At 34.5% G+C, this 14,176-nt stretch overlaps 1 protein-coding gene across 2 annotated transcripts; it reads left to right on the forward strand.

Moving 5' to 3' along the window:
- Positions 1-203: 203 nt before the first annotated feature.
- LOC144853885 (uncharacterized) lies at positions 204-10,698 on the forward strand. Of its 2 annotated transcripts, XM_078711740.1 has the most exons (14): positions 204-347; positions 948-1,097; positions 1,676-1,798; positions 2,356-2,657; positions 3,365-3,617; positions 4,194-4,325; positions 4,469-4,603; positions 4,699-4,839; positions 5,124-5,285; positions 5,631-5,741; positions 6,383-6,505; positions 6,737-6,827; positions 7,743-7,787; positions 8,090-10,698. In XM_078711740.1, exons 1-14 carry the CDS (start codon positions 296-298, stop codon positions 8,145-8,147), a joined length of 1,878 nt encoding a protein of 625 aa, XP_078567866.1. In that variant the 5' UTR covers positions 204-295; the 3' UTR covers positions 8,148-10,698. The 2 variants fall into 2 exon arrangements, with proteins under 2 accessions (XP_078567866.1, XP_078567867.1); XM_078711741.1 differs by lacking the exon at positions 6,737-6,827 and having other exon boundaries at positions 205-347.
- The last annotated feature ends 3,478 nt before the right edge of the window (positions 10,699-14,176 follow it).

Genomic DNA, 14,176 nt, shown 5'->3' on the forward strand with positions numbered 1-14,176 from the left:
TATAATAATTTTATAATACTGTAATATATTTATTTATATTATTTCGTTTGTTTGTTATATATTATGACACTAATGGCCGCCCATACAACAAATGTTGCGCGCTCCTAGACATGGGGATTTCCCCATTTACAATTACATTACCAGGTACGTACGTGACGTCCTCTATAATAAGCAGCTACTACTGAGTGTAACCCTTAACTAATGTTGTTTCCTTTCTTGTTTAATTAACATACAACCTACGAATAATAATAATATGCCTCTACAAACCGTTATACCATGCTAAATTCTAGGCATTATGTATGTTCAAGCATTGTTACTGCTGGCTATTGAGATCGAGGGTATTTTCTGTAAGTGTATGCAACATTTTGTAGGCCTAACGACGACAGTCTTACTTACTCATGCTAAATGTCTAGGCCTACTAGAGCATAGAGTAGGTATTATACCTCCATGCCTAGAGTAAGCTACTGTACTAAGTAAGTAAAGTAGATCGGAGTAGACTACTAGTCTAGGCCTACCTAGAGGTTATGCCAAAAAGGTATCAATCAGACTAGTAGGCTAGTATACTATTCTAGACTAATATACTTCTATCTATACTAACTAGGCAAAAAGGCTAGTGTCTATATCTCAAGGTAAGCCTTAAAGCAACATTTTTTTCTAGAATTTATAGATAAGGCCAACTTGGCTGGTTGTACTATTTTCCATTTTATGTAGGCCTTATTATATTATTATTTAGTTTTTCATGAGTGTTATAGAGGCTATATGGTACTTCGCATTCAAGATCGCTGGGCATAAAAACTTCATGGTCACCATTACCGCCGCCAAATAATACATCCTTTAAAATGTTTTTAATTAGGTTAGGTGCGGACATTCAGTAGTGCCAGGTTATAATCACATCATTCAGACAATAAACAAACCATTTTATAATATTATTTTAACTTAATATTCAGCTTCTGTTGCCCTCAAACCAACTGGTAATCAATATGTGAAGTCTAATCTTCAACTTACGTGTAAGGATGACGGTTTGGACTATACTCAACCAGAATGGACTTCACCCTCAAGTAATAAAATAGATACATTTCAACCATCAGAAGAAGGTGGTAAGTTGTCAATGTCACAGCCAGTCCAAGACTTAATTATAACTTGTGACTTTTTAGACCACTAACATTAAATAATTTCATTGCAAAATAACAATGTACTCAAATTTCAATCAAATGTAAAAACTACATACCTCCTTGGTGGAGGTAAACTATGCATGATTGCCAATATATAATTTCAAGGGCTCTATTTAATTTTATAAAAGGTTCCCTATATTTTGGTATTAAATGTTTATAGATTTAACAATCATATCAATGAACATTCACTACATTTGGGATCATACAGTAATCAATTCAAATGAATAGAAAAATTACCAATAATGTTCTGGCACTACCTACTTCCTTTTATGGGCACTGCCTACTTCCTTTTATGGGCACTGCCTACTCCCTTTTAGGACACTGCCTACTTCCTTTTATGGGCACTGCCTACTCCCTTTTATTGATAGCTTTATACTTTTTAATCATATTTATCATTCTTGACTCGTTATATATTTTACTTGAATTTATTATGTTTACCTCATTTTCTTGAAGGAAGAAATAAATGTTAAGTTGAATTGAATTGAATTATGTTTATATTTTAGCCAACTGTGATAATGCAGAATCTTGTAATGAATTTGGTCTTAACTGTCAAAATTCATTTGCTTCTTGCGTTAATGGATACTGTGCTTGCCAGCAATTTGGAATTGATCCATGTTCTTGCTTAGGTACTGTATATATAGTTTTTGTATAATATTATAGGTTAAAACTAAATTATCAACTGCACTGAATTGTAATGTTAACACCTGAATATGGTCAGTCAGTATCAGAGTATCCTTCACTTATTTGGTATGTTCACATTAACCAAAGTTGAAAACAACAAACCTTTTCTTTGTGTGCGTATACGGCTTCACGTTGAGACACCGGTTCTTGTCAGATCACCAAAGTTAAGCAACGTTGGGCCTGGTTAGAGCTTGGATGGGAGATCATGTGGGAATACCGGGTGCTGTATATGGAGCTGGGGTCCCATTAGGCATTTGAAATCGGCATTGCTGACTTTTATGGCAGCCCCTGCATCTAGTATCTGCCTCAGACGTATTGGCCCATGCCTTTCCTTTGTTCAAGGTGGGCACTGGACAAGAGAAGCCCTTGATCAATGTTAGGACCAATCAAGGTGCTTTAAACCTGTATCAAACCTGTTAGTGGCGGTAATTATCGCTGTTTGTTTCGAAACAAATTTAAAAAAAATTATGTGTATTTATCAGTATTCCAAATTATTTTCCAGCTTCACTTAATGATTGTCATATGATGAGAGGAAACAGTGAAAACATTGCTACAGCCACTTTAGTTAGTAATGACCCTCTTCAGTACACAAGCTGTGAATCAAATATTACAACGGATACTGAAGTCCATGTCATAGCTATGGTATATGGGATTCAGTCTCCAAATTACACGAAGGTGAATGTTAACATTTTAAACCGAAACATGAATACAGATAAAGAAGTAGTGCTTGTGTTGGTGTCTGATCGACTTGTGTTTTGGGAAGTAAACATTCAAAATAATGAGACTGTGGACAGGTTGGTGCAGGTACGTACAATTGAACACCCCTCTATCAGTATCGGCAAATTAATGGATGGAAAAACTATGCTTTCTAAAACAAGTCTCATATTAAGCTTTGTCTAAAATGTTATGTGTCCAAATATGGTAGTGATATGATATCATCATGTCCATATATGGGCACATCACATATTTTTGTCACATAAATTTGATAGTGTAGACAGAGCTTAAGTTAATGTAAAAATGTTGCTTTATTGGCCAAAAAATCTATGACATGATTTTAACTAAAGACCCTGGGATTGGTAAGAGAGCATGTCAACCACCAAGCGTCATCAACAGTGTCACTACTGAACAAGCCAGTTTATTTTGGATATCTTTTAATAGTGATTGGACATGCTTTAAAGAATTTTAAAAATATTTAAAAATACTAGTTTGACAAAAACTGTGATGTGCCTAAATATGGTTGCGATATGCCCAAATATGGTAGTGATATGACATCATTATGTCCATATATGGGCACATCAAGCTTAACAAAGGCTTGACGTGCCAGAGGGTATGGTTGATTGGTAGTTTTATCAGTCATATGTTGTCAAGAAGTTTATTCATTAATATTATTACAATAACTAATACATAGATTCAAAGATTAAAATAATAGGGTTCAATTTTGCTATATCTTTATTTTTGTACTGTATTTTCATTGAATTGTATTGTTTAATTTCACTGTATACAATGTTTAGCTTTCTAGCTATCAAGATGAAGATAATTTGAAAGTAGACCATCGTCAAATTAATGCTATTGACAAGCCGAAAGATGCGCCATATGGGATAGGGGATGATGCTATATTTGGAGGGAAAACAGTTGATATGCTGCTTTACTTGGAGGAAAACTATGGACATGTGTCATCATTTACATCAACACAAAGAGCAAACTCCTGGAACATCACTATTGACTTGGCAAGGAATACTGTGATGCAAAATGTAAACCCTACAGGTTTGATATTTGTGTATATACAGTAGTAGTAGCATGGGACACCCTATGCATGGGACACCCTATGCCTGGGACACCCTATGCAGGGGACACACCCTATGCAGGGGACACACCCTATGCAGGGGACACCCCCTATGTAGAGGACACCCCTATGCAGGAGACACTCCTATTCAGAGGACACCCTATGCAGGAGACACTCCTATGCAGGGGACACCCTATGCAGGAGACACTCCTATTCAGAGGACACCCTATGCAGGAGACACTCCTATGCAGGGGACACCCTATGCAGGAGACACTCCTATGGTGGAGACACCCCTATGCAGAGGAAACTCCTATTCAGGGGATATCCTATCAAGGGGATATCCTATGCAGGGACACCCCTTTGCAAGGGAAACCCTATCAAGGGGATATCCTATCAAAAGGAAACTTTCCAGTGAAATAAAAGATATATATAATATATCGTAACACTACCGCCAACTTATTCAGGAGACATGTTGTTAGGTCTCTAAGGGGTCTCGACACTATTAATAGTGTCCTGTATAATATATATTGATTGCAAACATTTTCTCTATTTTTTAGTTGTTTTTACTGAAAATTTGCAGCCATGGGAAACCAAACTTACACTGGCATGGTTACAGAATGATGAAGATTATGGAACTTATACATGTAGAGGCAAAAGTTCTCAGAATAATCTCCAAATATTGAAAAGAGGTATATTTAACAATAATGTTTCTCAACAAACATCAGCAAACAAATAACAATTGAGATATAGGAAATAATATTTGTTTTTAGACTATTCTAATTGTTGGATATTAACTATTCTTGTATCTTGTTGATATTTTGTTTATTGGTAGAACCGATAGTGGTAGAAGCGCCACATCAACAAAATCTAACTTTTTATGAGGGTGGAGTTATAAGATGTGATGTTACTGGACTTCCAAAACCAAAAGTTTCGTGGCTCTTTGATGGGAACCTCCTCAATGTATCTGGTAATTGATTGAATTTTGTTTTTTTAACTATTTCTTTTTACTTTGACTTAGTTCTTATTTAATTAATCTTATTAACATGTTCTTTTCTCAATAAGGACAATATGACATTCTTAAAGGAGGCTCTTTAAACATTAGCAAAGTTACCATAGATGGAGATGGAACATTTGAATGCCGCGGAGATCAGGTGGAAACTGGTGATACACGTGCAGAATCTATCAAAGTTACAATTATACACAGTAAGTTGATTGATAGCATTTATACATGAAACTCCATATAGATATCATTACATATTGTTATGTTTTTTAGCGTCAATAATAATAATAATAACAGTACATTCTTATATAGCGGATATAAGCAAGTTCTCAATGCGCTGTACATAAATTAAAATAGACGAGAAGTGGCAATAATTTAAATTAATGGAAAACTTGTTTCAAAAGGAAACTACTCAGTAGGTTTGGCTGTTTTTTTTACTATAATATTGTTTTGCAAGCAAAAAACTTATTTAAATAATCTTGTTTAGGTGTACCAGAACCTCCAATTATAAGGATACCTGAAGAAGATGTCGGTTCTTATATAGCTAAGATACACGTAAACTCTACCAATGCAGTTGAGAAGTTTATGGGCCTTCAATACATCATATATTACAATGATCAGAATTTAACAGCATCCTCCGACAACTCGGGTATTGTATATTCTCCATTCCGATGAATTTAATTTTTTTTAATAGCAAAAAAATATTGGCTAGCTCTTTTTCATTCATGATACACAGCGACATAGTCACAACACAGGTGTGTTGACCAATCGTTGGTGTGATTATGTGCTTAAGTAAATGGGAACCAGGCTTAAGTAATGTCACTATGTTGTTAATAAATATAAGGCATCATATTAATTTTAAAATAATGTGCTTTCATATTGGAGTTTTTTTTTAAAGTTTTTATTTAGTCTATAGAATATTATCTTACTTTTTTTTGCAAGAATATACTGTAATAGTAAAATTATTAACATGATTTTCATTTTTCATGTAAAGTACTAGAACTTGTTAGTCTTACCCCATCTACACTGTATGATGTGCATGCTGTAGCTGTTAGCATGGGTGGTACCAGTCAAGAATCAAATCATATTGACTTTACAACTAAAGGTTTGTTGTATTTGTTTCTTTAATTTGAAAGCTTACATAGTCATTATACCCAGAAGCTCTGTCTACACTATCTAGTACTAGTTTGACAAAAAAAGTGTGATGTGCCCAAATATGGTAGTGATATTCCCAGATATGGCAGTGATATGACATGTCTATGGGCACATCACATTTTTTTGTTACATAAAGTTTGATAGTGTAAACAGGGCTTTAAATTAGTGAAAAAAAAATCTGTACATTACTGTATGCATTACAGAATTTATCCGCGTTGTTCAGATCTTAACTATACTGTATGATTTATATTTATAAATGGTTTATCGAATCAAGCGACCAAGCAGTTAAGGCAGGGTTGCCGCATCCATTGCCATATAACATGGCACAGTAGGTTGAAGTCTCTGCTCAGCCATCATTTTGGTTATAAATCAAGTCTTGGATAAAAACTTGAGGGTCCGGTGCACACATATGGATCGTTTGCACTTTAAAGAACCCAGTTCATCTTTTGGAAGAGTAGAGGGTTACACCTGCTGTGCGTTGTACAGTATGCCTTACAGATTAAATATGGTTACTGTGCATCTAATAGAATTACCCTACATACTTGTGTGATTCATCATACTCTTTTTATTGACAAATTGTTATCATTATAGTTGCAATTACTACCATGCAGCCAACAACAAGGGCTGTAGCAACAAGTGATGTTACGACGATGTTAAGAGATGCATCAAAAACAGTCAATTCACAAGTAACAGAGAAGCCATCATCTAAAAAAGGTACGTCTATTTGTTTGATGGTAACATTTTACATCATTCTGTGTGTGAAAAACCTATGCTAGGTGATTTAGTATAGGCCAAGACTGCATATATTAATGAAACCTAATTTAGATAGCCCCTTTCTCTACCCACAACAAATGTGGAGATTATCCAGAATTGATTGTGTAACTTGAGTTGTATTTATAGAATGTATAGTATCGTATAACTAATTTTGTTAATATGTTGTTACAGGTATAATTGCTGGCTGCATTGGTGCTTTTATAGTATTTATTTTAGTTATTATTTTCATCATTTTCATCTACCAAAAACTGAAATCCCGACAGTAAGTTATTTATTATAATTAGATACCATAGATATATTACACATCTAGAGTGTCAACTCAAACAAGCAGCTAAAGTGAGTCACCAATGAGTTATCATATGGCTGATCATTGCCGCATCATACATTTATGACTTATGTGGTTCTAACCTAAATATTATTTTCAATAGATAAAATAAAAACAAACAACAACAAATATAAAAAGCACTAATTAATTAATGTTTAAAAGTGCAAATTAAGAAGGTGTGATTTGAGGAGTTTGAATGTGGCGAGTGATTCGGCATTCCTGATTTCATTTTAAGAACTCCTTGCCTTGTTCACATCAATTTGCTGCCTAGTTGACTCTCTAGTAATAGTTTAGTATCTCTATATAAATAATGCTTTGCTAACTTTTCTGGCTGTTGATTTAGCTTTTCGCTTTTTTTTTTGTATCTCCATTGAGATCCAGCCACTGATACCCACAGCATTGTCATTTTTTCAATAATTTGCCTTTGGATTTATATAAATAATGCATATATTCTCTTACTGTGCAATGTGTATTTGTCAAAATATTGTATGAATATGTGAACAGTTTATTTTAAAAGCTGTAAATTGTGCATTGCCATTTAATCATGTTGTTTGTTTATTTATTTATATAGTATAGTCATTCAGTGTTTCTGTATGTTGTCTGTTTCACCTCTTGTTGCTTTATTTGTTCCCAGAGGCAGATTGTTTAAATAGGAGTTGTGGAGAGCAATCGGATTGCATTTGAGCCTTAAAAAGAAGAAATCGAATATTGAAGTTAATCTAATGCTATACACATGATTATATACATTATATACATGAGGCACATGCAGTGTTTGACCTCTATTAGATCAGCTTATGATTATTTCTTATTAGTTTCTTTCAATACAATTTCATCTTTTCTTTCTTGCTTTAGGAAGCCAGATTCAAGTGGAGAAGGAAACCAAGTCAAAGAACTTGCGTAAGTACATCACATAAAGTTTATCTTATAGAATAACAACTATGCATGTTTTAACTACAGTATAACCCCTATTGAGTGGACACACGAACTAGGGGAATATATTATATATTAACACTATTGCCAATCCCTATTCAGGGGACACCCCTGTTAAGGTACATTTACTTGAGTCACAAAGGTATGTCCCCATGATAATGGTTTTACTGTAGTTTTCATAACAATTGTAATGGTAGAAGAACCAAGATTTGTAAAAACTTAATCTTAATCTAGATATTCTCTAAATCTGTGAGTAATATTTTCAACAGAGAAACCGAACCATTGGCCCAAGACAATGAACGGCAAACAAAAACAGACACAGTTTGATAACGAAGAGCTGTAACGCAAATACAACGATGAAATGAAGCCAAATGATTCATGAAGAGTTGCATTGTTTTTATTTTTAAGCTCTATCTACACTATCAAACTTTATGTGACAAAAAATGTGATGTGTCCATATATGGACATGATGATGTCATATCACTGCCATATTTGGGCATATCACTACCATATTTGGGAACATCACACTTTTTTGTCAAACTGGTTTGATAGTGTGGACAGAGCTTTAGAAATATGTATCTGGAAATTTGATATACTTTATTCTGCTATAATATTATACTAATATTACATATACAGTATATGCAAATGGCTGAACGCAATTGGTCGATAGTGACCAGAAATGACTTATTAACCGATGTACAGTTTTGCTATTTGTGGTTACTGTAATATAACAGATATTGCCATTTTTAACAGTATATTATAACATTTGAGATCATCCTTGGTAACTATTCTCTCAGTACTATATTTCCATGAGATAAATAAACAGTAATTCAGGCACTCAAATGTTATATTATACCTCTTATCATGCAACATCTGTATAATTGTATGTTTCGTGTTGTATTTGTCTGTGTTTTTATGTATATATTTATATCTAAATATTTGTTAAGGCATCCTATAACATTTTTCGCTGTGTGGTTGAAATAAAATCAAATAAAAACATAATGCTCGGAAGTAATTTGGTTAAGAGCCTGATTGATGGTATTAACTAGGTTAATGAGTGGAGATGTGGCTTGGTGGTTGTGATGCTTGGCTACCACTTCAAGGGTCCTGGGTTCATGTCAGGATTTTTTCTAAGGACAAAATTACAACTCCCCACCCAAAGACTTGTAATAAGACTTTGTTTACGTAGAAAATCTTGTGTATATGTTTGTCTTGTGAACCTCTGAGGGTCCCTAATGATCAGCAATTGCTGGATGGATCACCCTCATTAAATTTAGGCTAACTTGTCCTATACTGTACTCTTGGTGCTATGTAGATAATTTATTTATTCTGCCGGCTATATCATAATTATGGTTCTATATTTGCAATATTGTTACTGTCTGTATTCTTGCTTGTCTTTCTAACAGTCTTTATTGGATTATTTCAGACATGCATTGCCTTTGTGCGAGAGACCATTAGTTTATTGTGTTTATGTTTAATATGCTGCATATTATTTTGTGTGTACTAGATATACACATAATGTTTGTCCTGTGAACAGGATTGCCACCTTTAAGAAGGATAGTGAATGAATTCGCTTATGGTTATCCTTGGCAATTTGCCTAAATAAATAATTTTAAAAAATATACAACCTGTGCTATATGATTTACCGTAGTTACAAAACCAAAGATTAGCAACTATATAACATTTTTTATTTATTTTTTACTTTTTATATAATTATATTTTTTTTTTCTTAGGTGACCATCTGTTACGAGCTATGCTCTTATTGATCTTCCTTTCGTTCACAATGCTTCTTATTTTATCACCTGTTTTACTTTTTGTGTTTGATAAATAAATTGAAACTTGAAAACTTGAAACACACGAAGAAAAGTGTCAAAAAGTTAAGAAAAATGGGGATGGAATATCTTCAATAATTGTGTGCTGCTTTTTATGTATTTTTCAATGTTCATGATAAATAAAAACAGTTATTCTGATCATGAATTGTCTGCCTTTTTCAAACTGGCCAAATAAATATTAGTATTAGTGCGTTACCTTTTTATACATTGGCTGTATTATATTGTTATTAACATCGTATTTTGGATTTACTCATCCACGAAACTCACTTTGTTGTTTAATGTAGTATAGTGAATAGGCCTACGTATTATTATGCACTGTTTATTTTGATTTTATAAAAATACTTATTTATTGTACTCGTTTATTCAACCAAACATCAAATAGTTATTGAAACGTATATAATACATTTGAATTATAACGTCCTTAGTAGGGCGGTCAATTTCAAGTCGTACCTTGTACAATAATAATACAATATCCGACGATGGGTCTAAGAAACGGACATTTTATCACGGTGAAGTGACTGTGGACAGACATTGCCAAGTAATAAAATGAACAATTTGTGGGTTATATTCGTAATTGGAATGGTACAGATGTATCTTTGTGATGGTAAGTTATGAAATATTATAGGCCTACCTGTGTTAAGCAAGTTAAATTGTTCATAAGATACTAGTCTAGCTAACCATAAACCAATTTACACAGAGGAGCGGTAACGGAAAACCGCGTAGCTTGTCCCACGTAGAATGTCAGGTATCTATCCTGAGAGCGGAACCGTCCGTCCGCTCCGCGTTGTGTGTAAATGGTCCTAAAGAATAACATGTATTATATATTTGTATTACCGTTACCGTTCGTTTGTGTAAATTGGCCTTAGCGGTTACAGGTACATTAAGACACTGTCGTACCAATTGTTTGGTATTTTACTTGAAAGAGGGTTAATCTAATGTTTTTTTATTTTTACTTAATATTGCTTTGTTTAAGGAAATCAAATGTTATGGCATTGAGAAGATATTGCTTTAGTTGTAAAACATTCATTAAAGTTTGACTGCACCGCTATTATTGTGTCAAAAGTGAAGGTCCGTATTTATTTCATTATTTACAGCAAATGTATCACGATATATACGTCGGGCTGCCGATTGTATTCCTCGAGGAGACGCACTTTCTGACTCAATGTGTGACCGAGTAATCCCGATCCCGGATAGCATACGACAAGAATTCAGCCTAGACTCTTTTTATTACAACTATACCCACGCTTACGGAATACCTATTCTATCATCAGAGGCCGTGTCAGAAGCGGCAATGTTACGCGCGTGCTACATCGTTCGGTTTATGCTCGCCGATCGCCAAGATGTCCGGAACGCTTTGCACAATAATTGTGCACGTTATTCAATTATCGGTCTCGAAGAACTAACCAATGAAATCCCAGAATATTCTTACTTAGATGACGATCAAAATGATCGCGCCCGCGGATTTGGCGGAACTCTAAACAACCCTGTGTCAACAGTGGCAGAAGAGAATCTATTGTGTTTTCCGAGGGGACAGGACAGATGGTATAAAGAAGATATTGGAGTTCATGAATTTGCCCACGCAATCCACATAATCGGCATGAATACTTTGGATTCAGATTTTAACAACCGCTTAAAAGTAAAATATAACGAAGCAATTGCAGCAGGACTCTGGGAATCAACATACGCCGCCACTAACAGGCGCGAATATTTCGCTGAAGGAGTACAGAAGTTTTTTAATGTCGATGTTGTTCAAGAATACACCGATGGCGTTCATAATAATATCAGTAACCGACAAGAACTGTTTGATTATGATCCAGGTCTATACGATTTGGCGTTGGAAACATTTCCATGCGCGAACATTTTTGTGTCAAGATGTGAGGAACAATGTAGGTATCTTTTTTTTATATTCTTAATGATAATCTTTATATAAATTTACGTTAGGACAAAATTCTGTATAAATATGTTGTTAAAAAATTCGGTACATCGCGCGTTACTCCTAGAATGTTCACTCGATCATAATTATGTAAAGTTGGTTCGTACTTTCGGTACTGATTTTAACCACCTGATGTAACCCTGTTTACTAATTAAGTTGAGTTAGATAATTAGTATTGACTATTAAAACGAATTTAGGTTCAACGATTTTCCCCAAATAGAAAAATACCCGCACACAATAATACGACGATACGCATTTACCTATCTCCTTCTACGATCATTGTTTTTAATAGCTGAAAATCGGTTAAACAGCTCGAGTACAGAATCATAATGTTGAAGACAGGCCGATTTACTATTTTGATAGATTTAATATACGTTTACAAAAATGATTGCTTGGCGATGAATGGAACATCCAATCTTAAAACATTTGACAATAAATACATAAACCATTTTTTGTTGTCCCATTTAAAAATGGTCGAGTCGCTCTTTGCACCTATCCTCTTACCATCCCTCAACCATAATGTTACATACAAAACACAAATTGGGTTTGTTTAAATTTGACTCAAGTAATTCCCAGGGTGGTGCTAATTTTTGTTGACTACATAAATCACCGTGTCTATTTATTACGTAGATTTGAAATCACCAGTTTGTTTACGCTGAAATTACTGTGTATTTGAGAACCATCTGTGGGCATGAAATATAACACCAGCTCTATTTTAAACAGTTTGGTATGCCGTGCGTTATTATGCAAATGAGTTTGGTAGGCCGTGCGTTATTATGCAAATGAGTTTTTTTTTAATGGGAAAGATGGTATTGTTAGTCATTCGCGGTCACCACGCCACATTACATTTTTAATTTGTAATATTTTTAAATCATGTAAACAAATCATTTTCAAGTCGGGAACCTAGCAGCTCCCCTCTTTTAGTTTGCAAAAGTAATCTCGAAAAGAAGTCCATCTGGAAAAGTAGCCCACCAAAGAGTACTAAAAAATTGCAGGAGCAAAAATATAAAAAAATAAAAGAAAAATTTAAAAAAAATTAATTTTCCATTAAAAAAAATAATATATCCGTGGAGGTTCGAACCCCATCTGTGAGCACTCAAAACTGAGCATTACTCGTTACGCCACAAAGTACATGACTGAACCGCTGATAATAGTCTATGTATACGTGTATTACGTAATTCATCATTACGTCATAAATATACATATAACCTTGCTAAAACCAGAAATACCAGTTAGCTCAGTTGTCTGAGCGTCGTGTTAACAACACGTATGTCGTGGGTTCGATTCCCACGCTGGTCGGTGGAATAGAGTTAAAGGCATGCGGCCACTGTGTTTGGGGTTCACAGATCATACGTCCCCCTTTCCACCACACATCATGAGGCGACAACATCAATGCATCTGGTGATGTGCTGGAAACGACCCCAAAAGGCTGTGGCAGGGCCTTAGTGCTGAGGCAGGGAGAGCACATTTAACATCTTTTGTTTTTCTGTGACTTTCGCCACCTGTATTTTTGATGTTGTAAATTTTATGTTTAGCGCCCTCAATTTTAATAAAAATTTCAATAATTCTCTTCGTTTTACGTGTTAGGAAGAGAATTTATATCTCATCGTAGTTTGGTATGCCGTGCGTTGTTATGCAAATGAGCTTTTTACATGTGTAGTGGGGAAGAATGGTATTGTTAGTCATTATTCGCGTTAAACATGCCACACTGTTTTTATTTTTGTTAATCTTTTACATTAGGTATTATTCATCGTACCATATTATACTGTATTTTGAAATATCCGTTTCATGCAAGATATTGTATTGTAATATGTCATGAATAAAAGTGTATGGTAGTTGGCGTGGGTGGCCGCACCTCCCAGAATGAATATGTTTAAAACAGATAGTGTGTCTTTTCGGGCGAGAACCTAGCAGCTCTAAATTCCAAAATTGTCCTTGCTCATCCCCAAGCATGGTGGGGTACTGAATTATACATTTTGTTTCAAAATAATAAATGTAATTTCTGGGGACCTTGCAGCTCTATTTTAAACAGTTTGGTATGCCGTGCGTTGTTATGCAAATGGGTTTATTTTTCTTTAATGGAAAAGATGGTATGGTTAGTCATTCGCGGTCAACACACCGCATTACATTTTTATTTTGTAATATTTACATTCGAAGATTATTCAAATCATGTAAAAAAACAATTTTCCCGTACAAAACATTAAGTGAATTATAGACCAAACTTAAAAAAATGGCCAACCTATTTATAGAACACTGTAAGGGACACACTGTTGTGTTTCGAATAGGGTTCTACTAATGTTACACTGTTAATAATTTTAATAAACGGGTTATTTAAATATTAACATTGTATATTATAAAGCATTGATTGAGACACAAGAATTGATGATGGATTGCAATGATGCAGGTACCACAAGTGCTACTGAAGGTACCACAAGTACTACTGAAGGTACCACAAGTACTATTGAAGGTACCACAGGTACTACTGAAGGTACCACAAGTACTATTGAAGGTACCACAAGTACTACTAAAGGTACCACAAGTACGACTAAAGGTACCACAAGTGCTACTGAAGGTACCACAAGTACTACTAA

This window comes from Antedon bifida, chromosome 10 (genome assembly GCF_963402885.1).
Source record: "Antedon bifida chromosome 10, ecAntBifi1.1, whole genome shotgun sequence".
In the NCBI taxonomy this organism is placed as follows: domain Eukaryota; kingdom Metazoa; phylum Echinodermata; class Crinoidea; order Comatulida; family Antedonidae; genus Antedon; species Antedon bifida.

What these genes read in the sequence shown, in the direction of transcription:
- LOC144853885 (XM_078711740.1), top strand. Translation starts at nt 296, where the DNA reads ATGTATGTTCAAGCATTGTTACTGCTGGCTATTGAGATCGAGGGTATT. An exon ending in AGCATCCTCCGACAACTCGG is followed by an intron (nt 5,286 to 5,630) that starts GTATTGTATATT and finishes TTTCATGTAAAG; the next exon opens with TACTAGAACTTGTTAGTCTT. An exon ending in CAAAAACTGAAATCCCGACA is followed by an intron (nt 6,828 to 7,742) that starts GTAAGTTATTTA and finishes TTCTTGCTTTAG; the next exon opens with GAAGCCAGATTCAAGTGGAG.